The sequence below is a fragment of the Erythrolamprus reginae genome, chromosome 6 (genome assembly GCF_031021105.1).
Source record: "Erythrolamprus reginae isolate rEryReg1 chromosome 6, rEryReg1.hap1, whole genome shotgun sequence".
Classification (NCBI taxonomy): Eukaryota; Metazoa; Chordata; class Lepidosauria; order Squamata; family Dipsadidae; genus Erythrolamprus; species Erythrolamprus reginae.
In genome coordinates, this window is record NC_091955.1 from 22,897,132 (window position 1) to 22,918,257 (window position 21,126).

A 21,126-nucleotide genomic window follows, 5' to 3' on the forward strand; every position below is an offset into this window, starting at 1 on the left:
CAACAGCACTTAGATTTATATACCGCTTCACAGTACTTTACAGCCTTCTCTAAGCAGTTTACAGAATCAGCCTATTGCCCCCAACAATCTGGGTCCTTATTTTACTCACCTCAGAAGGATGGAAGGCTGAGTCAACCTTGAGCCTGATTAGATTCGATCTGCCAAACTGCTGCAGTAGATCAGCAGAAGTAACCAGCAGTACTGTACTCTAACCACTGCACCACCATGGCTCTTAACCCAATTGATGGGATATTGAATACAAGTGAATTACTATAAGGTATAAGATGAGTTTCTGTAGATTGCATTCATTTACCTACAATAATGATTGCTAAGACTTAGTGCTGAATGATAAACTTGAAGATGATCCTTAAATCTATTACTTAGACCAGTGGTTCACAACCTGGGGGTCAGGCCCCCTTTGGGGGTCGAATGACTGTTTCACAGGGGTCGCCTAAGACCATGAGAAAAGACCAATTTCCCATGGTGCTAGGAACTAAAGCTTCTATCCTGGCGCCTTAGAACATATTTTTTACAATCCGACCAATCAGGCGTTTACAGTGGGGGTGTCCCTCTGACCTTCCTGCCAATCAGCTTAAAGCTCTGTTAGGAGAATTGGTACTAGACTTATGGTTGGGAGTCACCACAACATGAGGAACTGTATTAAAGGGTTGCGGCATTAGAAAGGTTAAGAACCACTGACTTAGATTATGCAGAATTTACGGTATATTTTCAGGGAGCAATGGATATGTGTGAGTCATTAAGTCCCAAAAAGTATTTGGTGGTAGACTTTCTGGAAATCATAGAACGTATTTATAATGCTTTTGACTGTATTTTTATAAAAGTAGAGTTTTATAAGATGTCATTTTATTGATTTTCATAAGATGCCATTTCACGGGTGTGTTATCAATACTGTATATAAACAATAAGCAGTCTTACTGTGCAGTTCTAAAGATTACTAATGGTAGTGTTATTATTTGAAGTTTCTTTTCAAGACACTAAAAATTTAATTACATAAGGAGTATCCTTTAACTGAAAACATACTCAACCAAAGAGGTATCTGGCCCCCAATTATGCCACTGTTCATACTTTGATAGTAATTTTTTTAATAGAAAAATTAAAAGAAAATATTTGCAAAATTGTAACTAGCAACATTTGGATGGAAAACATTCATTTAGTAGCATATTGTAGACATGTAATTTGGGGCAAATTAAATTTCAGTCTCCTGAGTCCATTTTTATTATTTCCATACTAAGCAGTAATTTTGCAAGGTCTCAACATTGCCTTTATTATGACAGGGTTTTGATTAAACCCTGCAATATCCCTTTCATTATAATAATGGGCATTGATTATGAGGACATATTTTCAACTGTACCTTTGAAGTCCACAATATTTCATCTTTCTCTATTGAACGGAAGCAGTTTAATGGTCTGCAAAACATTCTGAATTCAATTACTTTTCAATTTAAAATGCCCTATTTTGTTAGCTGCTCCAATCGTTTGGAGAGCATTTTAAGCTTCTAACAGTTCAGTGCTGAGCTTAAAACACTTCCAAAATGATCAAAACAGACCATACTGAATAGGAAATAATGTTCTCACACTCAAAGCAGGGAGCTGCTTTGAGTTTACAACCCACCCCATTTGCAATTATCAATCTACATTGAAGAAACAATGTGTATTCAATTATTTTGGGTGTATCTTTGACAGTGATGGCGAACCTTTTTTTCCCGGGTACCGAAAGAGCATGGGCAGGTGCTATCACGCATGTGCGAGTGCCCACACTCATAATTCAATGCCTGGGGAAGACAAAAACAGCTTCCACCAACCCCCCAGAGGCCCTCTGGAGGCCGGAAATGGCCTGTTTCCCAACTTCTGGTGGGCACAGTAGGTTCATGTTTCGCCCCCTCCAGGCTCAAAATGCTTCCCTAGAGCCGGGGGAGGGTAAAAACACCCTTCCCATCCCTCCAGAGGCTCTCTGGAAGCCAAAAATGCCCTCCCAGAGCCTCTGTGTGAGCCAAAAATTAGCTGGCTGGCACACACATGCACGTTGGAGCTGAGGTAGGGCAACAGCTCGTGTGCCAGCAGATATGGCTCTGTGTGCCACCTTTGGCACCCGTGCCATAGGTTTACCATCACTGATCTATGAGATGGGAAAGCTGAGACTGTAGATCTCAGAGAAGAAGTGGTTCCATAAGGCAAGTTTCACTATAGAGAAGACATTCGTCCTATGTCCCACTAGATGACAACATTTAAGACTTAGGAAATGTTTACATCCAGGAACTCCTAGTGATAATCATAGTTACCGGATTTTCTGTTGAGATGACCCGCTTCATTTCTTTGCCCGCATTTACCAGAAATTTAACCAAAGCTTGCAATTTCAAGAGAATTCTGGTCACTATCGTTATGGGATGAAAGGTTCAAAGTTTAAAACATTTATTTTTATTTTATTATTATTTATTTATTTATTGGATTTGTATGCCGCCCCTCTCCGTAGACTCGGGGCGGCTAACAACAATGATAAAAACAACATGTAACAATCCAATCTAATACTAAAATAACTAAAAAAAAATTTATTATAAAAACCAAACATACATACAGACACACCATGCGTAAATTGTAAAGGCCTAGGAGGAAAGAATATCTCAGTTCCCCCATGCCTGACAGCAGAGGTGGGTTTTAAGAAGTTTACGAAAGGCAAGGAGGGTGGGGGCAATTCTAATATCTGGGGGGAGTTGGTTCCAAAGGGCCGGGGCCACCACAGAGAAGGCTCTTCCCCTGGGTCCCGCCAAACAACATTGTTTAGTTGATGGGACCCGGAGAAGGCCCACTCTGTGGGACCTAACTGGTCGCTGGGATTCGTGCAGCAGAAGGCGGTCCCTGAGATAATCTGGTCCGGTGCCATGAAGGGCTTTATAGGTCATAACCAACACTTTTATCCTATAACTACCATTATCTCCTTGCATTAAAATATTAAAAAAAACCACACTGAGGCTGTTGAACCTACGCAACTGCAATTTTTGCACTTTTTAAATATACTGTTATGAAGCCAAAGTTTCTCAAGAGCTCAGCAGAAAATATAACACATTCACAGCTGATCCTTTCCACATTTCGGTGGTGTGAAGAAAAAAAGAAAAAAACCCTCCACCAATTCACTTTTAGATTGCTTCCCATCTCTTAAAAAGAAATGACAAATCAGACTTTTTAAAAGGATAGATGTTCTTTTCAATGTTCATTATGCAGAGAAGATTTGAGAGTCTTATGCAAAATACTTGTTTCATAGGATAAGCCCCAGTGGCACTATTCTGTTGATTTGCTGTCCAAATTTGATTGATTAGTATGAAAAAAATCTCCAAAACCATCTTTCCAAATGTAATTGGTCATTCTCACTCTAGGTGTGGCTGTATAGATTTTTCTGTATTGACCTCATGCTTTGGGGGTGGGGGTAATTTTAAGACAACAGGGTTGTTTAATGTCATGCTGAATATAATATAAACAAAAACTGATATACAGTAGCTTACGAACATATTTATTTTGCAGAGCTCCTTTTGTACGTTAAATGCACAGCAGTGACTTTTCTCTCTGTTATACAGAGGAGCCCATATACTGTTACACACCACACAACTTCACCCGGGACCAAGCCTTGTACGCCAGAGGATACTGTTGGACAGAACTAAGAGATGCATTGCCAGGGGTAAATGCGAGCCACTGGCCTTCCTTGTTTGAGCATAAATTTCTTCCATATGCTTTGCTGGCTTTTGCTGGCATTATGTACATTCCAGCCCTTGGCTGGGAATTCTTGGCTTCCACCAGACTGACTTCCGAACTTAACTTTTTGCTCCAGGAGATAGATAACTGCTATCACCGAGCAGCTGAAGGCCGGGCACCAAAAATTGAAAAACAAATACAGTCGAAAGGCCCAGGGATAACAGAACGCGAAAGAAGAGAAATCATTGAGAATGCAGAGAAGGAAAAAAGCCCTGAGCAAAACCTATTTGAAAAATACCTGGAACGCAGAGGGCGTAGCAATTTCTTAGCCAAACTTTACTTGGCAAGGCACCTCTTCATCATATTTTTAAGCATCATTCCCATCACCTACTTGTCCACCTATTACGCTACACAGAAGCAAAATGAATTTACATGCGCCCTGGGAGAACCTCCCGAGAAAACCAGCAATTCCAAATTGCTCATACGGGTGAATTGCAAGCTGCCTTCCGTTCAGCTGCAACGCATAATTGCTGGAGTGGACATTGTACTCCTTTGTTTCATGAACTTGATCATCCTCATCAATTTGATCCACCTTTTCATTTTCCGCAAGTCCAACTTCATATTTGACAAGCTGAACAAGGTTGGCATAAAGACCAAGAAGCAGTGGCAGAAATCTCAGTTCTGTGATATTAATATCCTGGCTATGTTTTGCAATGAGAATCGTGATCACATCAAGTCTCTAAACCGCTTGGATTTCATTACCAACGAAAGCGATCTGATGTATGACAATGTCGTGCGCCAGTTGCTTGCAGCTCTAGCCCAGTCTAATCATGATATTACCCCAACTGTGCGTGATTCTGGAATACAAACAATAGACCCCAGCATTAACCCGACAGACCTTGACCCTAATGAGCCGCTAATCATCAAGCGTCCTCGGAAGAAAATTAAGTGGATCTCGAGTTCCAATCCCCTTCCCCAGCCATTCAAGGAGCAGCTAGCTACCCTGAAGATCGAGAACAGCAAACCCGAGAAGCCAAAGCCGGTGCGTCGGAAGACAGCAGCTGATAGTCTGATCGCACCTTTGCTGGAGATCAACTCAAAACCCATCCAACCATCTGCCGTTCACAAAACTGAACCTAGTACTCTGTCCAGCACAGGTAATGAAAAGAAGCACACGCGTCACTTTTCCTTAGATGTCCATCCATATATATTGAGTAATAAGAAACCCAAGCAAGAAATCCCATCCAGTAACTCTATGGCAATATCCAAAAGGCAAGAGAGTGGATTTTTAAACCAGGAAGACAAAGGCATCGTTTGTGTCACTTCTCTCAAAGGTATGGAGATATTTTTAGCTACTTTTTCAATTGCCCTTGCAGCTAATATAATTGCTCCTTATTTTGGAATGTTTGAAACGTGGTTAGGCTGATTGGGATTCCTTTTTTGAGATCTTGCATGAGAGCTGTAGCGTCTGTCAAGCAATGGTCGGCTCGGCTCTTGGTAGGTGAAGACTCTGCGGGCAAAGCGAGCCCCTCCAGGGAGGGCAGTGGGGAGCAGCTACTTATCCTTCCTCCCTGGCCATTGTATGGCCAGACTTGCTGGAGGATATTAATAATCATAATAATGAAAAAATAAAAGGAGGTAGTAGAGAAGATGAGAATAATACTAATACTTACTTATGTCTAGGTATGCTTACTGGGTGAACATACTACTTAGATATAAGAAAGTACTGTCAGGATTAAGTGTCAGCAGAATGAATCAGAAAAACTCCCTGTGTCTACCATGTTTCCCCAAAAATAAGACCCTGTCTTATTATGTCTTATTTTGGATAGTTGTTTTGGCATGTAATGCCTTGCAACAGAAGCCCTGGGAGAGGAATTGAGTGTACTGAGAAGAACATCATAGGAAACTGGGACCAAGAAGAAAATTGACCTCTAGCTTCTAATGATCTTGTTTATTTGTTTATTTGTTTGTTTGTTTGTTCGTTCGTTTGTTCGTTTGTTCGTTTGTTCGTTTATTCATTTATTCATTTATTCATTTATTCATTTACTTATTTACTTATTTATTTATTGGATTTGTATGTCGCCCCTCTCCGTAGACTCGGGGCGGCTAACAACAATGATAAAAACAACATGTAACAATCCAATCTAATACTAAAATAACTAAAAAAAACCTTATTATAAAAACCAAACATACATACAGACATACCATGCGTAAATTGTAAAGGCCTAGGAGGAAAGAATATCTCAGTTCCCCCATGCCTGACAGCAGAGGTGGGTTTTAAGAAGTTTACAAAAGGCAAGGAGGATGGGGGCAATTCTAATATCTGGGGGGAGTTGGTTCCAAAGGGCCGGGGCCACCACATATAAATCCAATACTAAAACAACTAAAAAACCCTTATTGTAAAACCAAACCTCCTTACAAACAAACATAACATGCATAAATTGTAAAGGCCTAGGGGGAAAGAATATCTCAGTTCCCCCACGCCTGATGGCAGAGGTGGGTTTTAAGGAGCTTACGAAAGGCAAGGAGGGTGGGGGCAATTCTAATCTCCGGGGGGAGTTGGTTCCAGAGGGCCGCCACAGAGAAGGCTTTTCCCCTGGGCCCCGCCAAACGACATTGTTTTGTTGACGGGACCCGGAGAAGGCCCACTCTATGGGACCTAACCGGTCGCTGGGATTCATGCGGCAGAAGGCAGTCTCATAGATACCCTGGTCCAGTGCCATGAAGGGCTTTATAGGTGATGACCAAGGGCTTTATAGATGATGATCTAATTTTCCAATAGCTTGAATTATCATTCCTTGTGATATTTCCTCCCTCTGTAGGATTTCAAAAAATCCACACTCAAATATAGTGACACTATATTCAATACTCATATGAAATTTAAGAATCATCCATGACTTTCCTTAAACATCTTCTGAAGAGAGTACTGTAAATACTTAAAGCAATTGTACTCTGTAAAGTAATATAATTTTGAAGCTTCCCTGAAGTTTTCTCCTCATAGTTGAATCATAGAAAGTTAAGTAACCTCATTAGCTTCAATGAATCTACTTCGGTAAGTAATGTATGCTGCCTTCTTATCTTAAAGTTTTATTTTCTGTACTTACTTTTTAAAAGAATGCTGCATCATCTTTCTTAACAGTTTAACTGTGATAGTTTCATATCATTGAATATGATATCAGAAATTCTCATGGATTAAATATTTGTTCTTCTGGGTATTTTTTAAATGTAGTCCAGCATTCACAGTTTCACTACTTCTTTAAAAAATGCAATGTTTTCTAAAGATTCTTGAATCGCGTTATAAACTTTAACATGATCACTCAAATGGAAGTAATTTTTTCCGAAAAGCTACATTTTGCTGTAGTCTTTTAGAATACAACTGCATTCACAAAAAACAAATCCATTAAATTTTCCAGAAGTTATCCCCTGACTATAAGTAGGGAACAAACTTATTTGTGAAGGTCAGGAAAGATGTGGTAGGGCTTTTATAAAGGACAAGTTGGCCAAGGTGATCATAAGTATGTATTTATGTTAAATATGCATGGAATTCTGTAATTATTATTATTATTATTATTTATTAGATTTGTATGCTGCCCCTCTCCGCAGACTCGGGGCGGTTCACAGCAATGATAAAAACAATATACAGTAACAAATCTAATATTAAAGTTTAAAATAACAATTTTACATTAAAAAGCCGAAAAACCCCAGTATATAAAAAAGCATACATACAAACATATCATACATACAGCTACATAGACAAGGGGGGATGTCTCAATTCCCCCATGCCTGACGGCAGAGGTGGGTTTTAAGAAGTTTACAAAAGGCAAGGAGGGTGGGGGCAGTCCTGATCTCTGGGGGGAGCTGATTCCAGAGGGTCGGGGCCGCCACAGAGAAGGCTCTTCCCCTGGGTCCCGCCAGACGACATTGTTTAGTCGACAGGACCCGGAGAAATCCAACTCTGTGGGACCTAACTGGCCGCTGGGATTCGTGTGGCAGAAGGCGGTCCCAGAGATATCCTGGTCCGATGCCATGAAGGGCTTTATAGGTCATAACCAACACTTTGAATTGTGACCGGAAACTGATCGGCAACCAATGCAGACTGCGGAGTGTTGGAGTAACATGGGCATATCTAGAGAAGCCCATGATTGCTCTCACAGCTGCATTCTGCACGATCTGAAGTTTCCGAACACTCTTCAAAGGTAGCCCCAGGTAGAGAGCGTTACAGTAGTTGAACCTGGAGGTGATGAGGGCATGAGTGACTGTGAGCAGTGACTCGCGGTCCAAATAGGACCGCAACTAGTGTACCAGGCGAACCAGGGCAAACGCCCCCCTCGTCACAGCTGAAAGATGTTTCTCTAATGTGAGCTGTGGATCGAGGAGGACGCCCAAGTTGCGGACCCTCTCTGAGGGGGTCAGTAATTCCCCCCCCCAGGGTGATAGATGGACAGATAGAATTGTCCTTGGGAGGCAAAACCCACAGTCACTCCATCTTATCAGGGTTGAGTTTGAGTCTGTTGACACCCATCCAGACCCCAACAGCCTCCAGACACCAGCGCATCACTTCCACTGCTTCGTTGACTGGACAATTGTAATGAAGCTGCAATTTAAGCATATGTACTAGTAAATAGTAATTCCCCCCAGCAGATCTAAAGAGAGTATATTTCCTGAACCTCGTATTTGAGGTGTGCAGGTGAATGGAATTGATTCTTCATTGATGTTTATAGAAATTTCTTCCCAATACAAATATGTGGAAGAATTCCACCTTTAGAGGAAGAATTTTCTTTAGTGTTCCTTTTTTTTCCTTTCCATGTATCGTGATCCTGATGAAGATCATGAAAAGAGTTCACCAGAACCAGTCCAGGACTCATTTTTGTCCTTCATGGTTTTATTTCCCTCATATTGGACACTCAGATCCTCCTGGGTAGCTCTCAAGCAGGAAATCTAGCTATTTAGCATATGCTTTCAGTGGACATAAAAGAAAAGATGCATTTGACAAGAATGACGAGGTACAACACTTAATGATTGTCATAGGACAGTGATGGCAAACCTGTGGCATGGGTGCCACAGGTGGCTCATGGAGACATATCTACTGGCACATGAGCTTTTGCCCCATCTCGGCTCCAATGTGCATGTGTGTGCTGGACAGCTGATTTTTGGCTCACACAGAGGCTCTGGGAGGGCATTTTTGGCTTCCAGGGTGCCTCTGGGGGGGTGGGGAAGGGCATTTTTACTCTCCCCTAGCTCCAGGGAAGTATCCGAGTCTTCGGAGAGGGGCAGAATACAAATCTAATAAATTAAATTGAATTGAATTTGGAGCCTGAGGAGGATGAAACATGAGCCTACTGGGCCCGCCAGAAGTTGGGAAACAGGCTGTTTCCGGCCTCCAGAGGGCCTCCGGGGGACAGGGCAGGCTGTTTTTGCTCTCTCCAGGCATTGAATTATGGATGTGGGCACTCGTGCATGCGAAATAGCGCATGCATGCTCTTTTGGCACCTGAGGGAAAAAAGCTTTGCCATCATTGTCATAGGGTATAAAGCAATCAGGAAACAATCAATATTACAGTAATATAAATTAATAATAATAATTTATAATAATTTATTAGATTTGTATGCCGCCCCTCTCTGAAGACTCGGGGTGGCTCACAACAACAATAAAAACAATATTATAATGGCACAAATCTAATATTAAAAAACTAAAAACACTATCATAATTAAAAACCAAACTGCACATACATACCAAACATAAATTATAATAAGCCTGGGGGAGAGATGTCTCAAATCCCCCATGCCTGGCAGTTTAGGGGGGTCTTAAGTAGTTTACGGAAGACATGGAGGGTGGGAGCAGTTCTAATCTCCGGGGAGGAGTTGATTCCAGAGGGCCGGGGCTGCCACAGAGAAGGCTCTTCCCCTGGGGCCCGCCAGACGACATTGTTTAGTTGACGGGACCCGGAGAAGGCCAACTGTGTGGGACCTTATTGGCCGCTGGGATTCGTGCGGTAACAGGCGGTTTGTAAGGATACAAGCAAGAAGTTACAATCATACAGTCATAAGCGGGAGGAGATGGGTGATAGGAACAAAGAGAAGACTAATAGTTATATCAATGCAGCCTTAGTGAGTAGCTTGACAATGTTTTTCTTCTCTTTCAGATTCTTCCCTTCCTGGAAAAGAGTCCCTTTATTCCCATGAGGTCTGCAGGACAGTGCCTGCGACAGGGGTTTTCCTGACCTGCACCCATAACCATATAGCAACTTCTGGTGCTGCAACGAAAGTCTCTCTGCCCCAGACTAATAAGGTAGTAGAGGCAGGGCCTGCCTTGAATTGTCACCCTGTGCGTCCTCTCCTGCACATCAATTCACTGTATGAAGATCATGAAGAAGAGGGCTCAACCCTTATAGGTGATTCTTTAGACAACAGAATTCACTCTCCAACAGAAAGCGGAGAAATCATTTCTATGCCTTCCACAAAACAAATCATGCTGGCAACCTTTGATGAACCCTTGGCCATAGTGAATTCTGCAGAATGTTGATGCACAACCCAGAACTGCTGTCAGTCACGGCTCGAACCTGATGTTCCACCTACAGCAGGATGAACTATATTCTCCCACAAACTACTGCATGAGCTTGGAGTGCTGAAATATAGACCACCAGGTTTGCAATACTCCAGATCGGTTATTCAGGGTAGTGTCTTGGCTAATGTCAATAGCTTGCAAAATATGACGACAATAATAATAAACCAAATCAGATTATTCTATGCTTGGAAACACAATGCAATAAAGCACAAGAAACATTAGCTGTAGCTTCAAGAAATTCACTTTGGATTACTGCAACGATCCAAAATATTTGAAGTGCTTCAACGCATGTCACACCTGTGTTTCTTAAAGCACATACAGCCTTGAAATTCCAGCTCTATGTAAAGTAGCAAGAGATGTAAATGTGTAGGATATTTATTCTTCCACTTAAAAAAAAAAGCAGGTGTAAAATTGTGATTTGTCTCTCTAAGGTTTTTTCTTAAGGATAATTTTTTTAAAATGATGAAATTGTGCTTCACGGGTATCCATAGCTCCCTCCCATCCCTGACATTAGCCTAAAGATGAAATAAAGAGCTAGATCTTAATCGTTACTATTTTTATGTGCCAAGAGATGATGAAAATTAAGAGCTTATTTTTTTAACGCCTATTTTATTGTGAATGAGGGTTTTTGAATCAGAATAACTCTTTTCAGAGTGTGGGAAGAGGGTAGCCTATTGCTGCATATTTTTGTTAATTGAGTGAGGTTTGTAAAACCAGGTTAAAAACTTTCTATGATAAAACTTTACAGATGTGGAGAGGATTGAAACAGTGCTGCTAAAATATTACAAATCAGTGAATCTGCAGTGATACACAGTTTTAGATGAAGGCTATTTAAATCCTTTTTAGGACTTGCCTACACTACAGCGTAACACAAGTCAAATACACACTTTTGACGCATCTAGCATGTGATGATTTATTCCAATGGTTGCTTCTTGGAATGTTGATAAGGGGAAAAAAACATGCAAAAACACAATGGAGTACAAACCAAAGCATTTTTCCTAAGAGAATTAATGCAATCATTGAAGTGACTTTTCAGAAGTTCTTTCAAATATTTTTTCTCTTTACTTGGCTGTCCCCCAAAACAATGTAAAGATAAAATATTATGGAAGGCGCGAAGTTGGATTCATGTTTCTGCCACTGTGGCTAGTGAGCTCCATCCAAGAACATTTGAAGAAATTTCTCCTTCCACTTGAGAAATTTTCTCCATGGTAGAAGTTCAAGTAACTAAATGCGTAAGTTCTAGGTAGGTTTTTCATGATACATAACTTGAACTGGATAATGAAGAGTTTATTTTTAGAATAATTTTTTAAAAAGTCTTCCTATATGAATTTTAATAGAAGTCTATTAATTTCGGTTCTTACCCTGAAGAGTCAGAGGTTGAGAGGAAGTATAAGATTACTTTGGGTATAAATTCTAATCAATTTTTGACATTATTAACTAGGGTTCTAATTTATAATTGCTATGGTTCCACATAGATTAAGTTCCTCCTGGAATTAGGTAATTAAATGAACCACTCAAATTCGCTAGTTTGAGTTGACAGTAACTTCTAGATTTACAAACTGATCACCATATCAAGAAGAGCTGCCAGTTTAATGGAGCCTGCTCCAACATATTTGAAATGTATGCCCAGTCAACGAAGCGGTGGAAGTGATGTGCCGGTGCCTGGAGGCTGTTGGGGCCTGGATGGGTGTCAACAGACTCAAACTCAACCCGGATAAGACGGAGTGGCTGTGGGTTTTGCCTCCCAAGGACAACTCCATCTGTCCGTCCATTACCCTGGGGGGGGAATTATTGACCCCCTCAGAGAGGGTCCGCAACTTGGGCGTCCTCCTCGATCCACAGCTCACATTAGAACAACATCTCTCAGCTGTGGCGAGGGGGGCGTTTGCCCAGGTTCGCCTGGTGCACCAGTTGCGGCCCTATCTGGACCGGGACTCATTGCTCACAGTCACTCATGCCCTCATCACCTCGAGGTTCGACTACTGTAATGCTCTCTACATGGGGCTACCTTTGAAAAGTGTTCGGAAACTTCAGATCGTGCAGAATGCAGCTGCGAGAGCAGTCATGGGCTTACCCAGGTATGCCCATGTTTCTCCATCACTCCGCAGTCTGCATTGGCTGCCGATCAGTTTCCGGTCACAATTCAAAGTGTTGGTTATGACCTTTAAAGCCCTTCATGGCACTGGACCAGAATATCTCCGAGACCGCCTCCTGCCGCACGAATCCCAGCGACCAATTAGGTCCCACAGAGTGGGCCTTCTCCGGGTCCCGTCAACTAAGCAATGTCGGTTGGCGGGCCCCAGGGGAAGAGCCTTCTCTGTGGCGGCACCGGCCCTCTGGAACCAACTCCCCCCCGGAGATTAGAACTGCCCCTACTCTTCCTGCCTTCCGTAAACTTCTTAAAACCCACCTTTGCCGTCAGGCATGGGGGAATTGAAACATCTCCCCCTGGGCACGTTTAATTTATATATGGTATGCTTGTGTGTGTGTCTGTTAGTATATGGGGTTTTTTAAATCTTTAAAATTTTAAATTGTTTGATTACTTATGATTTGTTTCTACATGTTGTGAGCCGCCCCGAGTCTTCGGAGAGGGGCGGCATACAAATCCAAGTAATAAATAAATAATAAATAAATAAATTAAATGTTTGAAAATGCATCCATTGTTGTTTGAAATGCTGTTTGCAAATAACTACCATTACTATAATCTTCCAATCTCCTAGCACAGTGGGTGGTGAACGCTTTTTCCCTCAGGTGCCCAAAAAGCATGCACACCCATAATTCAATGCTTGGGGAGGGCGAAAACAGCTTCCCCCACCCCCGGAGGCACTCTGGAGGCTGGAAATGGCTTGTTTTCCAACTTATAGTGGGCCTACTAGGCTCTTGTTTTGCCCTCCCCAGGCTCCAAAGGCCGAGGGAGGGTAAAAATGCCCTCCCCCACCCCCTGGAGGCTCTCTGGAAGCCAAAAACGCCCTCCCAGAGCGTCTGTGCGAGCCAAAACTCAGCTGGCTGGCACATACATGCATGTTGGAGCTGAGCTAGGGAAACAGCTCATGTGCCAGCTGATATAGCTCCATGTGCCACTTGTGGCACCCGTGCCATAGGTTCGCCATCACTGTCCTAGCAGCTTAGCATCCTTTAAAAAGCCATTTCTTTGCTTTTCTTCCCATCTTTCTAAACTAATGGGATCTTCATTGCCTTCAAACTTGCTGAAGGGAATGAACCACTTAGCAATCAAAATGATGTACTGTATCTCAAAAGAGGAAGAAAAGATTAGCAGCCTAAAGCTAATCCCTGCTGATATTCTCAACTACAGGTAAAACAAAAGTGGGCTTTAAATAGAAGGCCTCCTAAATAACCTGTATTGGTTTTTGACTTGGACTTTTCACAAGTCAGTCAATACATCTTAAGGGGGGAGGGACTGGTGCCGATACAAACCAAGATTTTATTTGTTTGTTTGTTTGTTTGTGTATTTATGTATTTATGTATTTATGTATTTATGTATTTATGTATTTATGTATTTATGTATTTATGTATTTATGTATTTATGTATTTATGTATTTATGTATTTATGTATTTATGTATTGATTTGATTTGATTTGATTTGATTTGATTTGATTTGATTTGATTTGATTTGATTTGATTTGATTTGATTTGATTTGATTTGATTTGATTTGTATGCCGCTTCTCTCCGTAGACTCGGGGCGGCTCACAACACAATAAAACAGTTCATGACAAATCTAATAATTTACAATTTAAAATATTTTTTAAAAAACCATTATTAAGCAGACATACATACAAACATACCATACATAAATTGTATAGGCCCGGGGGAAATATCTCAATTCCCCCATGCCTGACGACAAAGGTGGGTTTTGAGGAGTTTACGAAAGGCAAGGAGGGTAGAGGCAGTTCTAATCTCTGGGGGGAGCTGGTTCCAGAGAGTCGGGGCCGCCACAGGGAAGGCTCTTCCCCTGGGGCCCGCCAACTGACATTGTTTAGTTGACGGGACCCGGAAAAGGCCCACTCTGTGGGACCTAATCGGTCGCTGGGATTCGTGCAGCAGAATGATGGTGGTTGCATAACACAATTTAAATCCAACTCCTCTTGAACACAAATTGATATTGCACATATATACAGGGGCAAGACTTCATTCCTGCTTTTGCAACCGCCATTTAAACTTTTTTTAAACACCCCCCTCCCATTCCAAGCAAAAATGGAAGAAAAGACAATCCAGCTCAACTATTGATACGTAACTACCACAGTGGCAAAATTTTGGGTTTTATTTCCATATGACTCTATTCTTTCTTTCCCCCCCAATGTAAGTACTACAGGTCAGCTTCCGATCACGCAGTTTCCAGTAAGCACATGCCTGTGTTAAACTGTCAGGTGGTGAAGTCTAATGTAGCAGACCACTTTATGACTCCCTGAGCTTTAAACATAGCTTTAAACATGAAAGCTAAAACCACAAACTTGTACACCGTCAAAACTGAGTTTTAACAGCGTATCTGTTAAAAGATGAAGCAACATACCTGCCAGCACTTTGCTATTCCAGACCGTACATTAAAGTGATAATAAGAATGTAGTAAGCATTGTTGTTTTCATACAGTGTTTGCCTTGCTTGGCCGAAAGTGCATCCTTATGGCATATTTCTTTCTGTAATTTTGATGTGATGTTCATAAGAATAGCTCTAGTGTGGTTTTCAAAAAGCATATTGGAAAAAACTAGCACGCAATAACCATTCTTTACCAGTTTTCAGCAAAAGAGAAGTTTTTAATACTACTGAAGTCATATGGAAGGAAATATAATATTTCTGTTTGATGGTTATGGAACAATGCTGCATAAATTTATAGGTTTAGACTCTTGGTTGTCAGTTTATTTTACCTCAGACATAAATATGATACAGTATTTATTGAAAATAGCACTGAAAGCAAATAAATATTCTCAATACAATTCATGTTGCCTGTTCTGTATTCAAAATGCTTGCTAGATTTTATAAATAATATTTATAACGGTACTTCAGAGGTGGGTTTCAGCAGGTTCCGACCAGTTCTGGAGAATTGGTAGCAGAAACGTTAAGTAGTTCAGAGAACTGGTAGCGGAAACATTAAGTAGTTCAGAGAATCCGTAAATGCCACATCTGACTGGACCTACTCCTATCTATTCTCTGCCTTCTGAGTCCCAGCTGATCGGGAGGAAATGGGGATTTTGCAGTAACCTTCCACTCGAGTGGGGAGGGGATGCAGATTTTACAGTACCACACTAGGTATGAGGGCTTTCCAACCCCCCCCTTCGCTAAAGAGGTGGCGGCATGGCCAGTGTGTGGTGCATCCGGCCTGTGAATTTGACAGCTCTGCTCCAGAGTTTAAATTCTAGGGCTTTTCCCCCCCTTCAAAAAGACCTTGACTATACATCAGAATGGTCAAACAAGTGGCAACTTCAAATCTCAATCAACAAATGCTCAGCCTTACCTTAATCAGAACACAAAATACAAACTAGATGGTCACGACCTTTCTGATAATCCTCACTCGGTAAAGGACCTTGGAGTATGCATCTTTAATGATCTAAGTCAAGGGTCCCCAAACCTTTTACACAGGGGGCCAGTTCACTGTCCCTCGGACTGTTGGAGGGCCAGATTATAAAAAAAACCTGTGGACAGATTCCTATACATACTGCACATGCCTTATTTCTCTCTCTCTCACTCACTCTCTCTCTCTCTCTCGCTCTCGCTCTCTCTCTTGCTTTCTTTCTGTCTCTTGCTCTTTCTTTCTCATTCTCTCTCTTGCTATCTCTCTTCCTCCCTCCCTCCCTTTCTCTCTCCCTCTCTTTCTCCCCCTCCCTCCCTCCCTTCCCTCCCTCCTTCCTTCCTTTCCACTTCTTTCCCTCGCTCTTTTTCCCTTTTCTTTCTTTCTCTCCACTTCTCTCTCTCTCTTTTCCCTCTTTCACTCTCCCTCTTTTCTCCCCGCAGAGGACTCACCCGACAAGCCTCCACCCTCCGACCCTGGACTCCCATTCAATCCCCATTCAGAAAATGGGAGCTAGCAACTCAAAGAGGAGGAGGAGGCGGGTGTGTGTGTGTATGTGTGTGTGTTGTGCCCAGCTCGGCTTTTGGCAAGCCTTACTTTACTTTGGGTGAGATAAGATTGAAGGGGACGTTCTCACTGCTTTTCCAGTGCGGCCTTGGAAAAGATCCGCGGGCCAGATAAATGGCCTTACTGGGCCGCATGTGGCCTGCGGGCCGTAGTTTGGGGACCGCTGATCTAAGTGCTAGAGCCCACTGCAACAACATTGCTAAGAAAGCATTAGGGGTGGTTAACATAATAATAATAATAATTATTATTATTATTATTATTATTATTATTATTATTATTATTAATTAGATTTGTATGCCGCCCCTCTCCGCCCCTCTCTGGAGACTTGGAGCAGCTCACAACACAAAATACTGATACTGCGTAGCTCCTTCTCTGGTAAAATTGTACTTCTAATTAGAGCTTATGATGAAACATTTGCCAGACCAATTTTCAAATACAGCTCATCCGTCTGAAATCCACACAACATATCGGACATTAATACATTTCAGCATGTCCAGAGATATTTCATGAGGCAAGCATTGCACTCAGAGTTGAGTTGCTACTGGTGCGGTAGGCGACTGCGCCCCAGTAGCAGACGCCAGATTGCCAATTTGTGTGTGGCCGCTCCGGTACCAGGCCTTTAAGCACCACCATCTTTTTTCTTTAATTTTTGGAAATTTTTGTTTCCTGCGCAGAAACAAAATCTTGCCAGGGGACACTCGCGCCTTTGGGGTTTCAGTAACATTTTGCTTCCATGAATGCAATGCAATGCGCAGAGGCAAAAAAATTGCCAAAATTTCGCTCACACGCACATCCCCTCGCAAGTTTTTGGAGCATTATTTCTTCCTGTGCATGTGTGGAAGCAAAATCACACTAGGGGTGCAGTTGTGCCTGCATAGCGCACACACGTACAAGACTCATGCTGCATGCGCAGCGCACCGGTCGCAGCAGATAAGAGGAATCCACCCCTAACCCCATTCCTTCATTTGCAACAGAATACTTTACGCCTCTAGACTTGAAATTTTGGTACTAGAAAACTTAGAACTATGCGGCCTTCTATCTGACTTAAGTGTAGCACACAAAATTATGTGCTGAAATGTCCTACCTGTCAATGACTACTTCAGCTTCAACGGCAACAAAACACGATCTCGCAATAGATATGAACTTAATGTAAACCACTCCAGACTTGATTGCAAAAAAATCAACTTCAGCACACAGAGTAGTCAATGCCTGGGGAATTCTGGGAGTTGAAGTTCAGATATCTTCAAGTTGCCAAGGTTGGGAAACACTGCCACTGAAAGAGTAGTAGATCCTTGGAACAAACTTCCAGCAAACGTGGTTGGTAAATCCACAGTAACTGAATTTAAACATGCCTGGGATAAACATATATCCATTGTAAGGTAAAATACAGGAAATAGTATAAGGGCAGACTAGATGGACCATGAGGTCTTTTTCTGCTGTCAGTCTTCTATGTTTCTATGTTTCTAAGTTGCCAAGGTTGGGAAACACTGCTTTACGTGACTCTGTAGTTTCTTCCCCAAACCCCCCAAATTTTAACCTTAAACTGTGTACCATTGACCTCCCAAGAGGCCTGTAAATGGTGTGCATTGGTATCATGTACTCCAAACCATGCGTGCACTTTTATATATGCACATTAATGTTTAGAACTATGCGGCCTTCTATCTGACTTAACTGTAGCACACAAAATTATATGCTAAAATGTCCTACCTGTCAATGACTACTTCAGCTTCAACAGCAACAAAACACGATCTCGCAATAGATATGAACTTAATACATATGCACATTAATGTTTATACTTTATTTGTATTTATATACACCAGTGATGGTGAACGTATGGCACAGGTCCCACAGGTGTCACACTGAGCGGTATCTGCTGGCACGCGAGCCATTGCCCTAGCTTAGCTCCAACGTGTATGTGTGTGCCGTCCAACTGATTTTTTGGTCGCATAGAGGCTCTGGGAGGGCATTTTTTGCTTCCAGAGAGCCTCCAGGAGGATGGCGAAGGACAATTTTACCCTCCCCTGGCTCCAGAGAAGTCTTCGGAGTTGAGGAGAGCAATACATGAGCCTACTGGGCCTACCAGAAGTTGGGAAACAATCCACTTCTGGCTTCCAGAGGGCCTCTGGGAGGCGGGGAAATAATAATAATAATAATTTATTAGATTTGTATACCGCCCCATAGAAAGTTGTTTTCACCCTCCCCAGTCATTGAATTATGGGTGTGGGCACTCGCGCATGTGTGGTAATATGTACGCATACTCTTGGCACCCAAGGAAAAAAAGGTTTGCCATCTCTGATGTTGTGGTTGGCTCTGGCCCAGCTCCTGCCCCAGGGAATGGGGAGGTGGATGCAGGGGAAAATTCAACATGTCACAGGCCTGTGTTATTGCCGACCGAATCAGTTCAGAGTTTAGTTTCCTCGGACGAAGAAGAAGGTGGGAGTGACTCGGCAGAGGAGGGCTTGGCACACAGCCCAGGCAGTCAATCTCCCTTATCTTCCTTTGATTCGGATGATGACGTTTTGGACCCACCCAAGCGCAGAATTATGCGTAGAAGAGACCAAGTAAGAACATATTACAGGAAATAAGAGAGGCCACCTGTGTTTGGGTGGGGCTCCAGTAATTAGGGCTGCTGCTATAAATAGCAGCATGTGGGTTTGGCAGTTGTGGAAGAATATCTGATCGGAGTTCGTCAGGAATCTTGTGTTGCTGGACTTTGTTGCTTTTTCACACCTTTGAAACCAAAGCAGAGCAAGGTGTGTGTGTGTGTGTCTCTCACTTCGTTGGAAGAAGAAGGGGTGTGAAGTTTCTTCACAGCTGCTAGCTAAGTACTTAATGACTGCTTAAGGGAAATTGTACAGACTAGCCGGTTGTTTTGGGAAGAGTGCTCTTTGCAATACAAAAAGAGTGCTTTGTTTATTTTGAATTTTGTGATAAAGAACATTGTTTTGAATTTTCAAACATTTGTGTGTCTGAAATTTGTACCCTTGAATTTTTGGGAGGCTCCTATCAGAGAGCCCAGCAGAACATCTGATATACAGGCTTGACAAAATAAAATAAAAAAATAAGTAAATAAACTTTCATCTTCAGGATCTAGCCTTCTAAAAAGCAGTCAGGATTTATCTCCTCTAGGAGATCCTCACTGTCTGATTTGTGTGACAGCTGCCCAAAATTTCAATAATGTTCACCACAACAATCAGTTTTATTGCAATAACTAAGAAATGAGTTAACTGGTATTGAACTTCTATTAAATTCAACCAATCACATTAGACAAGCTGTTCCTGGCTCCCTCTAGTGGCTAAACTGATATTTTTTTAACAGGGAACATTTAAAAATAAACCATTACTCCCTAGTTTACCTAACTTGGGAATATAAAATCTAATTGTCATAGAACGCTCTTATCTATTTTTAGTTCTTGACTGTTTCCAATGCTCACCAGAAGGAAAGCATCAGCAACTACGCATCACTTTCTTCACAATTTTAGAATAATTTCAGCTTAAATATAGATGTTTCTATATTTGTTCTAGCCTTAAAATGTGTAAGTATGTTTGATCTTAGAAAAAATAATGTTTAGATAAGTCATACTTGGTATTTCTACTCCTGTGTCTTCTAAATCTTAATATACAGTGCTATGTTAACTTAAATGGGATCAAAATGCCTCCCACTCTGATGGCTTTATTGTCCCTTACTGACCTTTTAGGAATCAGGAGAGGTCAACAGTAGATAGTTTTGGGGGTTAGGTTAACATGTTGATGTTTCCCCTGCATCCACCTCCACCTGCCCCAAGGAATGTGGAGGTGGATGTGGGGGAGACATCCACATGCCGCAGGCCTGTTTTGCTCCCAGTAGAATCTGCCGACGAAGTCTCCTCTGACCAAGGAAGCGTGAGTGACCGGGAAGAGGAGAGTTTGGCAGACAGCCCAGGAGGCGATCAGTCATCTGTATCATCCCTGGATTCTGAACAAGAATTAATGACACATCCATGCATGCGTAGAGTGATGCATAGGAGACAACAACTGAAGGATTATTACAAGAGAAAATGAGGCCACCTGTGGTTGGGTGGGGCTGCTGTAATTAGTGCTACAGATAAAAGTGCAGCCTGGTGTTTTAGCCTCGTGGCAGTTTATCTGATTCATTGTTTCGTCAAGATCATAGTTTTTGCTGTTCAGGATTGTGTGTGTGGACTCTCTGGACTTTAGAATTGGACTCCATTTCCCAGTTATTGGGTGAGCAATTGGACTGCATTTAACCTGTGCCTTGTGTGTACCAGAAAATCCCTTTGACGTTTAAAAAGGGATCTGTTTCTGTTTTTCTGTTTAGAAAAACTTTTGGGGTTTCCTTTTATCGTGTGGTTGTCTTCCTGGACTAATTACCCTGTAATTACGGGCGGTTGAGACACGCCGGCAGAACAGTTCTTAAGTAGAAAAGTTGGTAAGAAGTAGCAATTTTTCCCATAGGAATCAATGTACAGTGTTCCCTCGATTTTCACGGATCTGAACTTCACAAAATGTCTATAACATGGTTTTTTTTAAAATACTCTGTGGTTTTTTTGTACACCAAGGGTTTTCTGGTGCTGCTCGATGTACAATACTGTGTGTTTTAACTCTCCTCCTCCCCCCTTCCACCTCAGCCATCCTGCTTCTTTAAATAAAAGCTCCGTTTCCGCCCCAGCCTTCCGATCCCACCCCTTTAATTCTCGGAGCATTGGTACACTCCAATTGAAGCCGAGCCTTACTGCTGCCCGCCTCCACCGCAGCGAATGCAGCAAAGCCCCC

The 21,126-nt window shown here is 42.1% G+C and overlaps 1 protein-coding gene across 1 annotated transcript in view; it reads left to right on the forward strand.

Annotated features, from left to right (window-relative positions):
- PANX2 (pannexin 2) overlaps positions 1–10,547 on the forward strand; it is a 35,253-nt gene extending 24,706 nt beyond the window's left edge. Inside the window, exons 2-3 of the mRNA XM_070754728.1 lie at positions 3,587–5,035; positions 9,844–10,547. Coding sequence (XP_070610829.1) covers positions 3,587–5,035; positions 9,844–10,223 — 1,829 coding nt within the window. The 3' untranslated portion in view covers positions 10,224–10,547. The remainder of the gene's footprint in view (positions 1–3,586; positions 5,036–9,843) is intronic.
- Positions 10,548–21,126: the final 10,579 nt, after the last annotated feature.